This window comes from Cololabis saira, chromosome 22, assembly GCF_033807715.1.
Source record: "Cololabis saira isolate AMF1-May2022 chromosome 22, fColSai1.1, whole genome shotgun sequence".
NCBI classification, from domain to species: Eukaryota; Metazoa; Chordata; class Actinopteri; order Beloniformes; family Belonidae; genus Cololabis; species Cololabis saira.
The window spans coordinates 22,741,379-22,761,384 of NC_084608.1; the positions used below are offsets into that span (position 1 = coordinate 22,741,379).

Below are 20,006 nucleotides of genomic sequence, written 5' to 3' on the forward strand. Positions count from 1 at the left end.
AAATAATTTAGCGTAAATAATGATAAAATTCAATAGGTGTTCGAGAGCACGATCTTTAGGATAATCAAAGTAACAAATAATATCTTTTATTTTAAGTATTTAAAAAGATTTAGCAGCTTTGAAAAAAATGAAACTCAAGATCACTCCAAAATGTTTTAGATATGTCACAGTGAAAAAATAAATGCAGAGATGTCTCTGTTTCATTGTTAAAAAAAGAACAGGAGTCATTAACATCTGTACATTTAGCAATGATACAGTTGACAGGGTACATGTTGTGTAAAATTTTGAAGTGGACTTTTTTTTTTTTTATTTATCTTGAAATACAATGACAAATAAAGAACAAAGACGGTCCCGAGATTCCAGCACCGAAATTAAAGGAAATAAACAAAAGTATATATGTAAAGGACAAGACAGTTGAATGTAAATTAAAAAAATAAAATAAAAATAAAAACAGCATAATGTGCAAGAGTAGGTTTCATGTAAACAAATTCAGCGATTTACAGATGTCGATGGTCTTTTGTGCCTTTGTGTTTTTTGATGAGTCCTCCTCATATATTGTTCAAGTTCTTTTTTAAGTACAAGGAGTTCAGGCTTTCTGTGGATGAATTTGCACTTATGTATGTGAAACTTTGCTAAAAATAAAGACAGATTTATAAAAAAGAAAGCGTCCCTATCTTTGTGATTAAAATTATGAAAACCAAAAATAACATTCTTAAAATAAACATGAAAATCAGAAAAGACAGAATCAGCAATATACTTGTGGAAGTCCCTCCAGAATTTATAATTGAATTCACATGACCAGAATAAGTGAGAATATGTTTCAGGATGCCCTTTGCAAAAAGAACAATTAACATCTATATAATTCTTAAATTTTGATTATTTTTTTTGTGATTGTTTTGCAGAGTAGAATTTGTGCATCAATTTAAAAGAGATCTCTTTGACTTTATTTGTTAGAAAGAATCTTTGTGGTAACGACCAAACTTTTGTCCACTCAATATCTTTCACGAAATTGACCCAGTAAAATGTGGAAGTTAAACCGTCCTGAAACAAGGCTGGACTTCTTTTGCTTTGTTTTGAGATGCAATATTTATGTCTTACGCAACCTTGTACCCGGAAGTACTCCAGCATGACGTCACTTTGTAGTCCATTTGACCGCAGACACCGGCCGAGAATCCATTTGCTGCTGTTAGCTAAAAAGTTGTGTAACTGTCGAAAGTTGTATAACGGGGGAAAGAAAAGGACAGCGTTTCGACCAGGACGTGTTCATTTAAGTCGTATAGAGGGCCCGTCCTCTTACATTAGCCCTCCAAATAAAGATTTTCCAATATATTTCTGGCAAAAATGTTTTCGCTGTCGACGTCGTTTCAACCGCAGCAGGTAAGCTGGGCGACTGGTTTGGCTGATATTTCTCCTTTTAACGTTTTAGTCTTTCACTTGTAACATTTGCCTAATTTTCACATTACTGCTGTGGACATTTTTGCAACAAATAGTTCTCTTTATGGCCAATTCAGTTTACCTCGGCTAATGCTAACAGCACTACATGCTCATAATAGATTATGCAGAGATCTTTGTTTACGTCACATTGCATCATTTCAGACCACAGGGGAGATATAAATGTAGTTTTGATCATGGTTTTATAGGTTTTATGTCTGATCCAAGTTAATTTGATGGAGTTAAGTCCCTCAGAGGTTATATAACATGTGTATCAGACACATGCCTGATATAATCCTGTCCTATTTGGAAGACGGATATCCACTAAAGCTGACTCATTTGTTAAACATTAACTAATATAAGTGTTATTTACAGCTGATGTCTCCATGGGATGAAATGCTATTGTTTATTTTCAATTTTTTTCTTCCTGTTCTACTGTCTCCCAGATGATTGTCCCTCTCAGCCAGGTCATCAATGGACTCCACTCTCTGAAGAACTCAGCCACAGCTTCAATCCAGACCCTTCACAAAGATTTCAGCCCAGAGCACAGTTCATACCTAAAAGAGGTGAGAAACACCCTGTAGGGGCACGATTATAGTTGGGTAATGACACTGGGGTCATTACACAAAGGATGAATGGATAAACATAGGGCTGCATGATTTTAAAGGCTGTGATGTTTATGTTTTCGTCAATATATGTTGAGGTCGCTGAGTAATCAATCATTGTGCAATAATAATAATAATAACTACAATATATGTTGTAACAACGCACCTTTCAATAACCATGTCTACCTCAAACTGCTGCACCTTTCACTTCAAAAAAATTGTATATATGTTAGTAAGAGCTGTCACTTGTCTATTTACTGTACATTGAGCGAAAATAACCGAGTCAAATTCCCTGTCTTGTTTGACCTGACTTGGCCAAATAAACCTGATTCTGATTCTGATATGAAAAACAACGATTACAAAAAAAAATATCTTGGAAATCTTAAAGGAAAGAAAATCCGACGAAACGAACGAATATTAAAAACCATTTAAGGGTTACTTTGGAATATCGTTTGACATTTACTTGATTTAAACATGTTTGATATTATTTATTTATTTATTTGAGTATTTATGTTGTGCTTCTTACTGATTGTATGGTGTCCATCAGTATCTTGAAAGCCATCTTATAAATATAATGTATTATTATTGTCATCATAATTATTTTAAGCAGCTGAATGCTGAACCTGCTTCTTAAAAGAGATTTTTATGGAGTAATTGGATGGTTCATTGGACTGGTTAAATGAAAATAACATCCTTGTTTTCGTATAATACTCTTTAATCATTCCAGGTTAAAGTCACGGGTGTTATATTTGGGTGTCATTAAGATATGGGTTTGCACGTGTCTTACAGAGCACGCACATTTAAATGAGTATTAACTGTTAAATTAATCCCTTCTGAAGCTGGAATATTTTCAGGTTTGTGTTGTTTTTTTTTTGGATCTTACTTGTCTGTAAATCCTGGTTAGGGTTAGGGTTACAAACAAAAAACATATCCAGGCCATCAGATAGTTGCTCTGGTGAAGTGGGTGCTTCAGTTCTCGTGCAGCTGTCCCAGGTTCAAGTCACGACCTGAGGCGGGTTGCAAGAATGGTTAACAGTTGAAAAAACATGTTTTATCATAATATATTTGCTGCTTTACTTGACATTGTATATCTTGAAATACTGTATTAATATTCTACAGTCTCGATAAAAGTCATGCCTAATTTCATATTTTTTACAGCAGAGTCAAAGTGTTACCTTGAGGAAGCATATCACAGAGCTTAATCCATTATAATTGAACAAATATATCAATTATAATTTAATTTTAATGAGTCTTACTAGGACTGTTGTATATATCTTTTTTTTTTTAGTTACATCAATTTGTTTTCCAGTAGTTGTTTCAATTTAATACTGAAACATTCATGTTTTTGTTCAACACTGTTGTTTTTATCCTGTAAAAATCGGATGAGCATAATGCTTACAAATGCACAGTTCTTTATTTTACAGTCTTACCCTTGCCATGAAGTGGATTCGTTTGTCAGTCATTATGCTAAGCCGTGCATTTCATGTTTCAAGTATTTTGCGCCTTCGATAAGTTTCAGTCTAAATATGTGAAAAGAGGAACATAGATCAGATAAAGTGACTTGTCTGACTGATGTTTTGATAACCTGCTCTCGCTGTTCTTCACAGCCAAATGGGGGTCTGAGGGATCTGGGTCTGTTGGAGGTCAGGGCGAGTCAGCTCGAGGAGCTGGTCAGCAGGTTACTGCCTTCAGGACAGGAGGAGCCTCCCAGCGTTCCTTCGATGTGGAATACGAGTCATATTTCTGCCGACAGCTTCTTTCACAACAAGCATGGTGAGGGAAAAAAAACACCCATCTGTTACAGTGTCATTTTTATGAATCAAACCATAATTCTCTCTTCTTCTTTTTTTTTGTCTTAAAGGGTTTTCAAAGAGAAGATCGGTAGGCTTTGGTTCACAACTGTTCCACAGACAATACCACAGCCCCCTTAGAGATGTTTGCTCAGAACTACAGTTTCTGCCTGGTAAGAAGGCGATCTTGAAAAAAGTCTCTTTCTTGAGGTGGTCTCTGTGAAAAACTGAAGATAAACTGTATTCTCATGTCCATTTTTTCTTTTTGCGTTTCTTTGTCCTTTTAGTATGGGTCCAGAGTCGGGGTTTCAAGACGCTTAAATCAAAGACCAGACGAGTGAACTCTGGCTACGCTGGTCCAGTAGAATCTGAGAGTTACACACCAGCTTTCATGAAGGTGCGCTTGTCACTGATCTTTTTTTTTTTTTTTTTTGAAGATAGCTGTGTGATGTAAAGGCTGACACGTGTGCATCACTGCTGACAAACACATTGACTGGTTTGTTTTGACTGTCTACAGTTTGTGTTTACGATAGTCGTATTGAATAACGTTTTTTTTTATGCTGAAGACTTACGTGTAAAGGTCAGGGTAGTTTTATTTAAACAGTCCCAAATTGGTCTTCTGCAGGCAGATTTTGAGCTGTCATTTGGAGCACACCGTTTGGAATTTAATAAAGTATAATCGAATAAAGCAAAGTAGATGCACTAAATGTGCTGTTTTTGGTTTGCTTCTCAGGGGCTGCTCTTGAGAGACAAAGGGGCCGAAGCACAGTCGCTGGACCAAGTGGTACAGCAAAGAAACCTGCCAGAAAACCAGCACGAGGCTTTCAAGACTGGTTTCACTGAGGGATTCATGAGGTCCCAAGCTTTAACGCAGAGAATACAAGGCATGTGGCCCGTAAAACATCTCAGTTAGGGGGAAAATGCACAACAGTGAACCCATATGTTCACTTCAACAGATGCATCACATCTGCCTTAGGTGTCATTGAAATACAAATATGTGTTAGATAGATTAGATAGATATATCTTAGTTAACATTGTCTGTGCTCCAATTTAACAGATTCACTGAGGAGAACCAGGCTGATCCTGCTGGTCCTCCTCCTCATTGGCATGTATGGCCTGTCAAGAACCCCATTTCTCTCTGGTAAAGGCTCCTTTTCTGATGCTGGTTTGTTTCCGTTTTCATTCTTTCCTATGCTTATAAATGAAATAACAGCCCTACATGCACACTGCAATTGCAGCAAGGCCTTTTGACATTTCCTTTCACGTGTCTAATTTAAAAGTAACTTTTTTGTAAGTTTTTGTTTGCCATTAATAACCTTCAATACAGACAAGGATAAATGATATGCTTGCTATAGCGTGCATGAAGAGTTTGATAGTTTTTGTACATACTACTTTGTACTTACAGCTACATATCTATACCAGCTGTTTATGTTTCTGTGACCGAACTGGAGCCAAATGAATAGAAACAAGTAGTAAATGTGGAAAAAGAGCATAGATTTGGATCGTCGTGTTTACTTGAATGCCACAAAATTTAACCAGCAGTTATTATTTTATCTGTGATAATGAGAGATTGTAAAGAAATTGTTGTTCTGTGTTTTCACAGTGAGGTTCCGCACCACATCTGGTCTGGACTCAGCAGTGGATCCCATCCAGATGAAGAATGTGACATTTGATCATGTCAAAGGAGTGGAGGAGGCCAAGAATGAGTTACAAGATGTCGTGGAGTTTCTCAAGAACCCGCAGAAGTTCACTGTTTTGGGTGGAAAGCTGCCTAAGGGTATAACTATCTGACATTTGTTTCCTCTGCATGAAAAAACAGCTCTCACAAAATACATACGTTTTTCTTTTTTTTTTAAATCTTTTTGTTTGTATGTTTTTTTTTTGTCTTCTTAGGAATCCTTCTCGTCGGTCCTCCAGGAACAGGAAAGACTCTGTTAGCCCGAGCCGTGGCCGGAGAGGCCGACGTGCCTTTCTACTACGCTTCCGGATCAGAGTTTGATGAAATGTTTGTGGGTGTTGGTGCAAGTCGAATCAGGAATCTTTTCAGTAAGTTTATTGAATATGGAGAAAGAACATGAGAAAAAGAATTAAAGTTGTAACCAACTGCATTTTATCCTCTTTGTGCTTTGCAGAAGAGGCAAAAGCTAATGCTCCCTGTGTCATCTTCATTGATGAGTTGGACAGCGTGGGCGGAAAGAGGATCGAGTCTCCTATGCACCCTTACTCCAGACAAACTATAAACCAGCTGCTGGCAGAGATGGACGGGTCGGTTTTATTTTCAATTAACTGTGAATTATTCAGTGCTGTAGTGAACTTTCTCTTAGAATGATCAATCTTTTGATGTTTTACAGATTTAAACCAAATGAAGGCGTCATCGTTATTGGTGCAACAAACTTTGCAGAAGCTTTGGATAAGTATGTTTAAATTCCAGATAAACTTATTCAATTAGAATAACTGTTAGTAAAAAAAATAGAACAAATAGATTAATGTGTGAAAATACTTCAGCAAGTCAGAAATATTTGAAGTCACTCCCATTCTTACTTAAACAGGATTGGTCACATTTTTTTCCTGTCTTTTTTCTGTCTGTTTTTTCTTCATCTATGTATTTATTTATTTGTAATCCTCGTGGCTTTTTAAAAAAATCATAATGAATGAATAAGTCAGAGAATGAAATAGATAATTTTTATCTTGTCATATTTTAGGTGTTTAAAATTATAGTTGATTATTGAGCAGTTATGCAGCCTGTCACCAAGAACATTAACTTAATCGACAATCATAAAGGAAATTATAATTGCACATTTGTATTGTGTTGATGTTTTTCTCTGTAAGTTATTTAAGTGAAAAACAATAAAACCTGATGTGATCATATCTGCTGTTTTTAACATTTTTTCAGTGCTCTGGTGAGGCCTGGGAGGTTCGACATGCAGGTCACCGTCCCTCGTCCTGATGTTAAAGGACGCACAGAAATTCTCAACTGGTACCTCTCCAAGATCAAAATGGACCCTGGTAGGTCTCTGTAAAACATTGAATGGTATTATATCTATAAATCCTTCACATAACCTCTGTTAGTGCTTCAGTTTGGTAAACTCATCCAGTACTCCGTTCCCAGAGGATGAAGCTAAACCTCAGAGGAAACCTTTGTCTGTCATCTCTGTAAAGGAAACCCTCGTCTCTGATCACCGCTGTAACGACTCTGTGTTTGTGCTTTGTCAGCCGTTGAAGCAGAGATTATCGCCCGGGGCACAGTGGGTTTCTCTGGGGCAGACCTCGAGAACCTGGTCAACCAGGCAGCCCTGAAGGCAGCTGTGGACGAAAAGGAGATGGTCACGATGAAGGACCTAGAGTTCGCTAAGGATAAGATCCTCATGGGTGAATAAACAGTGATTGGATCCGCTTTGAAATCTTCATCTCACATCACATGGGAGAAACATGGGGCTGGAAATAAGCTACATGAGTGGAAGGGTCTGATCTTTTTTTTTGTGTTTGTGTTCTTTTCCTTGCAGGTCCTGAGAGGCGAAGTGTTGAAATAGACAAGAAGAATAAAACCATAACAGCGTACCACGAGTCAGGCCATGCCATTGTTGCCTATTACACCAAAGATGCGATGCCCATCAATAAGGCTACCATCATGCCCAGAGGACCAACTCTTGGCCATGTGAGGTTTTGTTATGTGTTCACAAAACAACATCAATGACTTCAGTTTGATGTATGATCTTCCACTTGTAGTCTGGGTCTCATAGTAATCTAGATCCACCTTTATTTTTGTGCTCCAGGTGTCCATGCTCCCAGAGAACGACCGCTGGAGTGAGACACGAGCCCAGCTGCTGGCTCAGATGGATGTCAGCATGGGCGGCCGGGTAGCAGAGGAGCTCATCTTTGGGGATGACAACATCACCACAGGTACCAACCTCAGATTTTATTATTGATTTGTCAGTCCTCTTGTCCTATTTGGATCAGAAGCACTTGAAAAATGCTTAGACTATTATACCATAACTGTAAAATATAACAATGTTATCAATTATTCAATGACCTCTTTTTGTTGTCCCCTTTAGGAGCGTCCAGTGACTTTGATGGTGCGACCAAAATTGCAAAAATGATGGTTACCAGGTTCGGCATGAGTGACAAGGTAGGAATAGATGAGGTGCAAGTCATTAATCTGATCAGGTAGTGACAGGAAAACACAATCACATCAAATTTAACACAGCATTTGCAGTAAATAAACACTTAAACTCAGTTGTTTTGGGCTGAAATCTTAGTCCATTTTTTAATATGGAAATACTGATCATGATTACCTGACTTTCTTGAAATGGCATGATTCTTACTTGACAGGCTTATTTGTCACTTATATATCTTATTTCAACATAGCTTTAAAAATTGGCTTTATTGTGTTATTTGTTTGTTTTGGTTCACAGTATTAAACAAGTCACAGAAGCCATGTTTCCATGTCGATGTCAGACAAGTTTAAACCAAAACGTAAACATTTGACAAAAATGGCAAACGCAGCTTAAAGCCAGCTTGCCAGAAATGGTTAGTTGTGGTTGTATCAGGCTGTATTGTGTCATCAGGAGGGGGCAGTATTGGGAAAGTTTTAATGGCTGAAATAAAATAATGTACAAAACTACAGGCCCTTACTACTCCCAGAGGATTCATACAGTTAATTAAAAAAACAAACACTTTTTTTTTTTAACTTTGGAGCTGCTGTATGTCCATCATGATCTGGTAATCCTTCACTAAAGATCATTTACTACTAGAGAATAAAAGCGTCTCTCATCACAGCTGCTGCTGAGATACTTCAGAACTTTTCTCTCGTTCTTTATTTGACCAGTCCTCCTTTCCTCCATCTCCCTGCCTGTTATTAGGACATCACCTCTGCTCAACATCTGGAAAGATGTCTCAGTTCCAAACAAATGTTGCCTCTTTGGCTGTTTTCTTAAAGTCAGAGGAAACACTTCAGCAAAACTTTCTCCATGGTAGCCATTGTTGACCTTAACTCCTATGATGACGTATTCAGATTTATACACCAGTTTTCTTTTTTTTAAGCACTTTTTTAAAGCTTAAAAGAGTACATAGAAAATGGAAACATGTCTTAAGGAAGGAAAAAAGGAAGTGACGTTAGTCCTTGCTGTGTAATTACACACATGAAAGGTTCTTTGTTGCTCTCTTAAACAACCCCTCACAGTTTGTAACAACCTCTCTTTTAGAAGGCCACATTGTTCATCCATGTGAAGCATGTCATTTGTGTTTTCTTGCAGCTCGGTGTCATGACCTACAGAGACGTGTCCAAGCAGAGCCCCGAGACACAAGCCGCCATCGAACAGGAAGTCAGAGTTTTACTGAAAGTGAGACTTTCCACAACGCAGATGTCGATGATTTTTTAACGTATTTCACTCAGTCAATTACTGATTCTTATTTTTTCCTCTTACCTGAAGGATTCCTACGAACGAGCGAAAAGCCTTCTGAAGACTTACAGCAAGGAACACAAGACGCTGGCAGACGCCCTGCTAAGATATGAAACTCTGGATGCCAAAGAGATCAAGAAAGTGCTTGAGGGAAAAGCTCTGGACCACTAATACCTCAGCAGACTTTTCACACTCTGGATCCATGTATATATTTATATATAAAGCTGTGCTATCGAGCACAGGCCTTTTGGAGGCCTTCTGATTCCCTTGTCTCTGTTCATCATATTGTCAACATTAAGTTACAATGAAATGATTGTTGTGCTGACATTTATTTTAATTTTCACTTGCATTTCCTGCAGAGGACTCAAGTCTCAGCGATTTTTAAAGCACTTCACAATTTAATCTGATTTGATTAAATAGATACTTGATATCCACAAGTTTCTGAAGTTACCTGAGATATTTAAAGTTTCTTTGAGTGCCTGTTGACTTTACTGTTCTGGCACCAGTAGTTTTATACATCATATTTGCTGTCGTACACGTTTTTCATAGCTTGTGGATGCTCGCAGGTCTTTGCACAGCATGATGAACAACATGGGACCTTAAAGGGCGTCACAGAAATGGACCCTTTGGCTGTAGCAAGATGAAAGTCATTCTCAGTTTCATTGCATAAGAGTTTGTTCTCTGTATAATATATTTCCAAATGTTGTCATTTATGGTTGTTCTTATTTATTGAAGTGCCCAAAGGTGAGCTCAATCTTTCACTAAAAGTAAAGTTAGGTCCTCTTGTCCTCATCCAAGATAGACTTGAACTGATAAATGGCAGGAATTGTGTGTGACTGTGTATATATACTGTAAGCATATAAAAGGCTTGGTGCTTCTTTATGTTACTTTAGACAAAGCCTTCTTATAACTCAAATAAAGATTACTCTTTAGAAAACTGGGGTCTGTCGTATGGTGTGGGACTCAGTCATTCTTATCAGCCAGCGTTGGTGCAACAAGCTGTAAATGCAATTTACAACATACATGCTCATTACTGTTAATCCATTATTAGATTCAACAGATGCAGGGATTAAAGAGTTTCTCTGATTGGCTGTATGCTTATCCAACGGCGTCCAGAGGCAGTTTCCACTCCATCCGTTGGCACTGCTCCCCTTTAAGTGAGAAATTGAATCCAGAGGGACGATTCTAATTTATTAGGATGGCTGGCGAGCCTTCATCCTTTTCCCTCCAGTGCTCCAGGAGACATTAAAAAATAGTTTATCTACAGTTCTAGTTCTATAAACTGGAAATAAAGACCTTTTTTTTTTGCACTCACAAAATGGGCACCTACTGGATGATAAGAGGATATTCACTTAATGTGACATCAGGTTTTCTTGGAAAGCATGTAGAATAACCTACAATGCCTTTAAAATTGGAGAGTTGGTAGGAGGAATAAAAGCCTGGATTTTTTTGAAGCAGTAAAAGGTTATGATGCATTCGGTTCTGTTTTCTTGTTGGTAAAACAGATTTCAGTTATGTCTACCACTATGTTTACAGTCACATTTTATCCTCATAATGTCATTTCCATCTACTTATGGTCAAAAACGGTTTTGCAAGTGTGTGAATGTGTATTTTCTTTATTCGTGTCCTGGTTGAATTGTCTGTTTCATTTAGGTTTGATAGGAAGAAATGAATGATAATCATATAAACATTTAACCTGAGGCTTTCTAATGGTTGTCTAAATTATAAGCATTTGTTTAGTCCCATTTGTTTTACCATCCACCTGAAGGACTCAAGATTTATCACAAGTACACATCTGTACGTGGATTGAAAGACTCAGGGATCAAACCAGCAGCTATTTGACAAGTGAACAGTCCAATTAACTTCCTGCTCCACAGCAGCCCTTCATGTTTAGGAAAACTATGTACTTCTTCTAGACAAAATGACTTGATTGTAATGGTGAAACTGTTCGTAGGCTATAGAGTACTCTTTTGTCCACTGAGATTAAAAGAAAAAAGACAGGACAAAAGCTCTTTGGTCCTACCGCTGGATGAGGATAAACATACAATTAACAGATCTGGTTTCACACAAAGTGAGCTGGGATGGATCAACCCAAGACAATGTCCTCTTGTCTCTTTCTTTTTTTTTTTTGGACCTGTCTATATTTATAAGCAACTGTGAGGCAGCAGAAGCACCAGTTCTGCTTGAAGACAACTAAACAGCAACCTTAAGTATGAAGAGGCTTGAATATCTCTAAAATTTAAGTATTTAAAGAAACTTGATAATCGCCTCGGAGGAAATATGGAGGACATGGAGGATGACATAGCTGTTATAGGGCTCGGATGCAATTTTCCAGGAGGTATATGTCTAAATGTTGACTGTGGGGATTTCTTTAACCTTATACTCAAAGTTGTGTCGCATAAATAATGTGTCTCATGTTCTGTTTCGTAGGCGAGGGGTTGGACAGTTTCTGGAGGGTTCTGTTGGAGGGAAAGAACTGTGTTGCAGATGTCCCAGCTGAGAGGTTTGACACCACCTTTTGGTACGATGCTGATTTGACAAAACCTGGAAAAACGCAGACTAACAAAGCAGCTTTTATAGAGGGGTAAGAACTTTAACAGTTTATTTATTAGGTATTAAGCAACATTTTGTCCCATTTAGCTCCAAATAATGTTTGAAAAGTGGTCGGAATTTCTGTATGTCACTTTTTAGAAATATACAACAATATTTGTTAATTTAGAGTTATACTAAATAGTTAAGTATAAGTAAGTTATACCTAAATGTTAAATATTAAATCTGAAAGTTAAATTAAATGTAAATGCAAATCTTTAGATTATTATGTATATTCACTGCCAGTAACTGGAAGTACCAAAATAAAAGCTCTAAGAGGTCAGACTAACTATTTAGCACATTTATAAGTTAACAAATGTTGTGAGTGTACAAAAAAATGACTTACAAAAACTCCTACTACTTTTTAAAACATTGCTTGTGACAACATTTTCAGCATGAGCAGCTTTGCAATTGGCAAGTGTTTTGTCTCTTTTGTCAAGGTTGAAGTGAATCAACTTTTTTCCTTTCAAGGTTTAATGAGTTTGATCATAAGTTCTTTGGTATAACTGAGCTGGAGGCTGATTTCATGGATCCTCAGCAGAAACTGCTCCTACAGTGCACATACAGGGCACTAGAGGATGCAGGGATCGCCATGGAAAGCATCAGCGGGAGCAGAACCGGGGTTTACATCGGTAATCCTCTCACATGTTGCATCTAAAATCCCAAGCACAATTCTGTGATACAGTGACCCATTCTGCTTTGATTGTGCTGCTGCAGGCCTTATGAACAGGGATTACGAGATGATCAGAAATAACAGTCCAGACACAATAACCCACTACAATGGCACCGGGACAGCCATGAGCGTTGCAGCCAACAGAATTTCCTTCATATTCAATCTCACTGGCCCCTCATTTGCCTTAGACAGTGCCTGCTCCTCTTCCTTAGTGGCCCTGCATGTAGCCTGCCAGGCTATAAAGCAAGGTAAAAAGATTCCTGGAGGATAAGTTATTATTGCAGCATATGGATACAAAACAAAAAAATCCTGATTTATGTATTTACTTTTCCCCCCAACAAGGAGACTGTGAGATGGCACTGTGTGGAGGGGTTAACTGTATAATAGAGCCACGGGTGTTTGTAGCTCTCAGTAAGGCCAGGATGATCTCACCTGAGGGAACCAGCAAGCCTTTCTCCACCAGAGCAGACGGCTACGGCAGAGGGGAGGGCTGCGGCGTGGTAATCCTGAAGCCTCTCAACAAGGTAGGTTGATGATTAAGATTTCAACCTGCTTTATTTGCTTGTTCTCTCTCACCTAAGAAAACCTAACCAGTTAAAAAGGCAGAATGTGAATTTACATAACAGTGAATTTCACATGTGTAACTTAAGTCTGTCTTAGAGTAATTTACCTGTCTGTTGTTTATTGGAGTGCACCTTTTATTTTTTTGGGTGTGTCTTCCAACTCTGGGACTTATTTATACTGGTGTGATAATGAGACTTGTGCATGCTTGGAGGCAAACGGCTTTTTGACCACGGTGAACACTGTAAGTACAGAGCACTGTGTAACCGTAGGCTGCATAATCAGTAAAGTCTGCTTTACTGGAATGGGATGGATTATCATAATAAACGAACATCCTCGTTGTAGAGTTCGGACTTAGGCGTCAATCACCCTTCATCAACATTCATCAGCAATTTGTTGGAAAGTCACAGTTAGCAAATCAAGGATATCTGCTGATGGAATAGAAGCAGCTTGAAAAAAGCAAAGCATGAAAGCACAACTGAAACATGTAGCATATCAACAAAATGATGACACACTAGGAAGAAGGAGAGATGTCAACTACACAGACAGATACTTAAGACTACTCAGACATTGTTGTTCACAGTCAGGAAAGAGAAGACCCATAGAGGAAGTCAAACTAGAGACCAGACAGAAGGAAAACGAGCAGGAGAAAAAACAAAACACAGGAAATATACATACAAAACTAAACTCCAACAGCAAAAGAGCACAATGCCAAAACATATAAAACAGGAGAAAACAGAAAGAATCAAATAAACCCGATATCATAATCCCAGGAGCATGACACAATCACCCTAAAGTCTTCTGCTGTAAACAGAGATGGAAAGACAGGTGCCGGGCGCTTTTGTGCTGTGTTCCTTTTGTATTATGACAAAAATATGTCACATTTTATTAAGAAATAAGTATAATTTAAGCATAATGTTTCTTTTCATTCAGAGCTCCAGAGTCGAATGGTGGTAGCAAGAAAGTGGAAATTATGGAGCCCCTAGAGCTCCATTCGTGTTTATTTTTCTTATCTTGTTTGCACACATAAAAACTTGTTCACACCGGATATCCTCAGCACACAGATTATCCAGTCAGTATTTATCTATCTTGTGTGTACAAGTTTGCTTTTAAATTATTATCTTCTGCATTTTTACAGTTTAATTTAAGAGGGTTAAACTTCAAAAGATTTAAAGTTGAGTTCCTGTGAACCTTTCACCGGATTTTGTGAAGGAAACTTGTGTCATAAACCCGAAGGGTAAACTGAGTTTGAACAACCTTAAACTGTAAACAATAGAGATTATTATAAACCTGCTAATGGTTATGTTTTTCTACACAAAGGCAAGAAGAGACTGCAACAAAATATGGGGTATCATCAGCAAAACTGCACTCAACCAAGATGGACACTCAGTCACTCCAATCACCAAACCGTCCATGACACAACAAGAAGACCTGCTGCGAAGAATTTACTCAGACTGTGACATTGCAAACGTCCAGTACATAGAAGCCCACGGGACTGGAACCACCGCTGGAGACCCAACAGAGGTGAGAAGCATCTCCAACATCATCGCTAGAGCCAGACCTCCAGATTCAGAGACGCTGCTGGTGGGGTCTCTGAAGGGCAACATTGGACACACTGAGTCTGCAGCTGGAGTGGCTGGACTCATTAAAGTACTCCTTATGATGAAGCATGAGACCATTGTCCCATCAGTTTTCTACTCCGAGGACAGCTCAAGTGTAGACACAAAAGCCCTGAATTTAAATATTCCGAGTAAAGTTGAAAAATGGTTGGCAAGTGGTTCTCTTGGAAGAGTAGCTGGGATTAACAGCTTTGGGTTTGGAGGCACAAATGCTCATGTGATTCTAAGACAGCACAATCACAAAGTACGTCCCACAAAAGTTTGGCCAAAACTCTTTGTATTATCTGCAGCCTCTGAGAAATCGTTGATTATGACCATCGCTGACACTCATCAAAGACTTTGCAGCAATCAAACAGCTGACCTGCAGGCGCTTTTATACACCTCAGCCTGCAGGAGAAGTCATCACAAACACAAATATAGGAAAGCCTTTCCAGCGTCTTCCCTCCAAGATTTACAACACCAGCTCACAACTGCACTGAAAACAAAGGTTGAGCCTGTAAAGTCTGAAATGCAGGTGGTCTTTGTGTTTTGTGGAAATGGAGTCACCTACAAGGGCATGTGCAGGCAGCTCATGAGAGAGGCTCCTGTTTTCGCAGAGAAAGTTAGAGAAGTGGAGAGCATCTTTCAGAGCCATACACCCATCTGTATCAGTAAATTGCTTTCTGGTGAGTGTGATAATGGTGATTTCAGCCAACCACACGTCATCCAGCCTCTTCTTTTTGCGGTTCAGGTTGGCATCGCTACCCTGTTGAAGCACTGGGGAATCAAACCCGACACCGTGCTCGGCCACTCTGTCGGCGAGGTTGCTGCTGCTCACTGCTCGGGTCTCTTGTCTCTAGAGGAGGCCGTTAAAGTGCTGTACCACCGCAGCGTTCTCCAGAGCAAGGTTACAGGAGGGAAAATGCTTGTGGTTGGCAACGTGGCTGTGGAAAAGGTTTTAGAAGTTCTTCCATTATTAAAGAGTGAGGTTAGTGTAGCTGCTTTCAACAGCCCTCAGTCATGCACTCTGTCAGGAAGCGCAGATGCTGTAGATGCGATCCATGAGCAGCTGAAGCTCACGTTTGCACACAAAAACCTCTTTCTCCATGTCTTAGATGTTCCAGCAGCTTACCATAGCCCCATGATGGATCCAGTTCTTGATGACATAGAGAGAAGCATCAATCGTTTGAATGTCAACAACACAGAGTGCAAACTTTTATCAACAGTGACAGGAGAAAGGCATTCAGATGCTGATTTCATTTCTGGCTCTTACTGGGCAAAAAACATCCGCAAGCCTGTTCTGTTTGAGCAAGCGCTCCACGCTACGGTCAAAGACATGCAGTCCAAGGGACATGTGGTGTTTGTAGAGATTGGACCTCGAAGAGCTCTGGAAAAGTACATACAGGAGACTCTTGGGAAAGACACCCCAGTTCTCCAATCTGTACAGCCAGATTTTGACACCATTTCCTCGACTGTGGCCAAGGTGTTCGAACTTGGTGTTAATGTGGACTGGAGTCACCTCTACAAGGGTTGTGAGTCAACACCTACAGATTTTCCAGTCTATCAGTTTGACAACATCAAGAAAGATGGGAATTTTGAGGCTCTGAGAAACAGCCATGAATCATCCTCTTTGGCTCACCATGCGCTCATTTCCCAAATAAAGCAAGAAAGCAAAGAATTAGTGTGTAACCTCTCTCTGAAGACAATGCCGTATCTCTGGGAGCATAAAAACAATGGGGTTGCCATTGTACCTGGAGCGTTCTACGTTGAACTGGCCTATGCGTCTGTGATGGCAAGCCTGAAGCCAAAGAAACCAGTTTCTCTGCTCTGTCTGAGTGTTGCATTTGAGAGTCTGCTCCCTCTCAACTCAAACCGCCAACAGCTGAAGGTGATACTTGAACATTCAGAGAGCGAGGGGTCATTTAAAATACAGTCTTCAGTTGCAACACATGCATCTGGTACATACAGGTGCACAGATCAGCAAACAGCATTAGAGGAAGCAACCATTTGTCTCAAAGCGATATCCCAAAGGTGCAAACTGGTTATGACTAGACGGGAGATCTATTCAGTCCTGTCTCAGGCAGGGTTTGAGTATGGCCCTCTTTTCAAGCAGCTCGATTGCGTGCGTTTTGGGAAAGAATTCAAGGAAGCTGTGACAACTTTTCAAGTCCCTGCTGAACTTCTGAAACTTCTTCATGAGTACTTCATTCACCCTGTGATACTTGATTATTTCATGCAAATGACTGCTGTGGTAGCAATGGGACAGCTAGCAGTCAAGCAGGGATTCCCATCAGGCATTGCGAGTATCGCCGTGTCAGGATCCCTCCAGAAGGAAATGGTGATGTACTTGCGGGCAACTCAAGAAACCCAAGACTTTCTTGATGTATGTGGTTGCTTTTCTACCTTAGAAGGGAATGTATTGGTGGAACTTAAGGGGGTGAGGATTTCATTTTTGGACAACTGCTTGAATGATCCTCAGTCGTTGTTCTTTCATAATGAAACAGTCGCAGTTGCAGATGTGATAGACTTGCAAAGTTGCAAAATAAAAGCAATTGTTTTTGAGGATGAACTGTGCATTGGTAAACGGCTAAGGCCCTACATGAGCTTAGAGTCCGTCTTTGTTGCGAGCAGAGAGACTCTAACGGCAGACCAGGTTAGAAACTTAACGGTCAACTTGCTGAACAGCAATAAACATTTGAAGAACATTCTCTTCCTTTGGGGTGTAGAAGACCTCAGTCACTTGTCATCTGAGAAGATTCTGGACCGCTTAGTGACTTGTTGTGAGATATTTCGCCAGATTGTTTTAGTTGTAAAGGCGAGCAAACGCTCCTGCGTTATCAGGGTCATCACGTACAGATCCACCGACATGACTGTGGACCATGTGAGTCCTGGCTTTGTTCTTTCTGGAATGACAAGGGCTTGTGCAGTAGAGATGTCAGATCTTTCCTTTCAGCTGATTGATCTTGCTTCTGTGACCAGTGAAGACATTCAGATGTTAGCTCATGTGATTAAAACCTACAAGCAACAAGACATCAGGATCAGTAAAGGGCAGGTGTTAGGAACAAGAATAGCACGAACCCCTCTGATAGACACAGGTTTGTGTGACGGTGAGAGATGCTCTGAGCATCTGACAGAGTTCGTCCTGCAGACTAGTGATCCATACAAAATGACTAACTTGTCTGCCATTGCTGCCGACACAGGTGGAAGTCCTGTCCAAGGGGATTTGGTTGAAATTCAGCTCACCAATGTGTGCGTGCATTCATCAGACTACTTTCCTGTTAGCACTTCCCATCTGAACTTCGGAAGAACTGTGTATTGGAATAAGCATGCTTCACAGAATCACAAACTTCTAGCGTTGGATTTTAGTGGAATTGTCACAGCTGTTGGGAAAGATGTTCAGAATATAAAAGTAGGAGACCATATTGCCTCATGTTATCCAGCAACCGCTACAGCAAAGCTTCTGATTCCTGAAGCCGTGTGTTACAACACAACGATGCTTCCCTGCCTTAGAGAGACTCCGTGTGTGTCTTACTTCATACTGGCGTGGGAAGTCCTGCAGAGACTGTTATCTGAAGTGAAAAAACAGCCCAGAAAGTTGGCAGTTATATCTTCAAACCCAGCCTCTGCTCTGACGAAGGTTTTAGCTTTGATGGCGAGCAGGTCAGGCTGGCATGTTTCCTCTTGGTCTTTCTGCGGGCAGCAACCTCGACATTTTGATGCCTTTGTTTTTCTGCCACCATTCGATTACTCCTGGCAGGAAGTGTGTGACAGTGATGGCCCTCTGAAACACATTGTTTTTGTGTGCAACAGTCACCTGCCACCCTCAGTCTCTAGTGTGTTTACACAGCGTAATAATCGCATTCATATGCACACACTTTACATGGTTAATGTTCTCCAGAAAGCTAATCTAGAGGCACGAAGCAGAAATATCTCCAGCTGGCTACTGTCGTTAGGCTTTGATAGATTATCTCTACCTCTGAGAATGGCGCTGCATCAAGAGTCTGCATCTGAGTCCTATTTCACGACAATAAAAGTTCAGCAAGTTGTTTTAAAGCATAATGGGCTTGAATGTCTGGTGTCTGACATTCCTTTGCTCACACGACCTGTTAAACTCTTCAAACAGGGCTGTGTTTACATTGTTACTGGAGGACTCTCTGGTTTGGGGCTTGAGACCGTCAAGTTTATAGCCAGTAATGGTGGAGGATGCATTGCAACGCTGTCAAGAAGTGTAAAGTCTGATGCAGTGCAGTTTGAATTGGATCTCCTCCAGAAAACATGTAGCGTTTCCATCATAAACATCCAGTGTGACGTTTCTGTGCCAATGCAGGTGACAGAGGCAATCACTACAATTGGACAAGAGTTCCCGTCTTGTCCCATCAAAGGAGTGTTTCACAGTGCTGCAGTGCTGCATGACGCACTGATCGACTCCCTCAACGAATCTCTTTTCAAAAAGGTGCTGCAGCCCAAAGTCGGTGGCGTTCTTAATCTCCATTATGCAACTCTTCACAGTAAGCTGGACTTCTTTGTGTGCTATTCTTCCATCTCATCATTCATAGGCAACGCCTCGCAGGGTAACTACGCCGCTGCCAACTCTTTCCTCGACACTTTCTGTCACTACAGGAGAAACCTTGGGCTCACTGGGCAGTCTATCAACTGGGGTCCTTTGAACCTTGGTCTGCTGCAGAACAAAGACCACTTCCAGAGGTTTTTGGAGGCCAAAGGGATGATGATCATGGGTGTGCGTGAAATACATGATACACTTAAAACGTGTCTCTTAATGAACAGACCGCAACAAGTCATTTGCAAATTCAATTTCAAAAATCTTAACGTCCATGTCCTTTCTCAGAATGTGTCACTTCGGGAGCGACTGTCAGCTTTGGTGGAAAAGGAGGTCAAAGATGACTTGTGTAAGAAAGCCAAAGTTCAACATTTGTCTTCCACCCGTGATAGTGTGAGGACGGTTGTCAGTGACATACTCAATGTTACTGCACATGAAGTGGATGATGAATCCTCCCTGGGTGCGCTGGGTATCGACTCCATGTTGGCTATGACTCTGCAGAATAACATTTTCCAGGAGACAGGAGTTAATGTACCTTTGGTTTTAATATTAGACCCCAACAGTACACTTGCTACTTTAGCAAATGCTGTCCTGAACCATGGATGATTTTATGACTTTATTTCTTCTACAAAGGCAAAGGGATGGAGAATTAGACACATTTGGGCCAAATATGGGAAAATTTTGCCACTTGCACCGGCAAGTGCTATTTGTGTCAAATGTGTCAAAAGTTCTCAACTGAGCAAAACCTGAGATTTGGCACATGTTGTAGGAGCCAGATAGGGTCAAAATGTCATAAAATCAG

General features: G+C 40.0%; 2 protein-coding genes across 3 annotated transcripts; both read left to right on the forward strand.

The window, feature by feature from the left end:
- Positions 1-1,158: 1,158 nt before the first annotated feature.
- Positions 1,159-10,162, forward strand: LOC133423341 (ATP-dependent zinc metalloprotease YME1L1-like). 2 transcript variants are annotated; one of them, XM_061713529.1, is made up of 18 exons: positions 1,159-1,377; positions 1,878-1,997; positions 3,644-3,809; positions 3,898-3,999; positions 4,114-4,223; positions 4,560-4,710; positions 4,884-4,991; positions 5,430-5,603; positions 5,720-5,872; positions 5,959-6,091; positions 6,178-6,240; positions 6,720-6,832; positions 7,040-7,195; positions 7,330-7,481; positions 7,600-7,726; positions 7,879-7,952; positions 9,079-9,165; positions 9,256-10,162. In XM_061713529.1, exons 1-18 carry the CDS (start codon positions 1,342-1,344, stop codon positions 9,394-9,396), a joined length of 2,166 nt encoding a protein of 721 aa, XP_061569513.1. In that variant the 5' UTR covers positions 1,159-1,341; the 3' UTR covers positions 9,397-10,162. The 2 variants fall into 2 exon arrangements, with proteins under 2 accessions (XP_061569513.1, XP_061569514.1); XM_061713530.1 differs by having other exon boundaries at positions 4,884-4,967.
- A 1,343-nt stretch (positions 10,163-11,505) lies between these two features.
- Positions 11,506-19,810, forward strand: pks1 (polyketide synthase 1). The gene is made up of 6 exons (XM_061713912.1): positions 11,506-11,563; positions 11,656-11,809; positions 12,286-12,446; positions 12,532-12,735; positions 12,830-13,011; positions 14,369-19,810. Exons 1-6 carry the CDS (start codon positions 11,506-11,508, stop codon positions 19,808-19,810), a joined length of 6,201 nt encoding a protein of 2,066 aa, XP_061569896.1.
- The last annotated feature ends 196 nt before the right edge of the window (positions 19,811-20,006 follow it).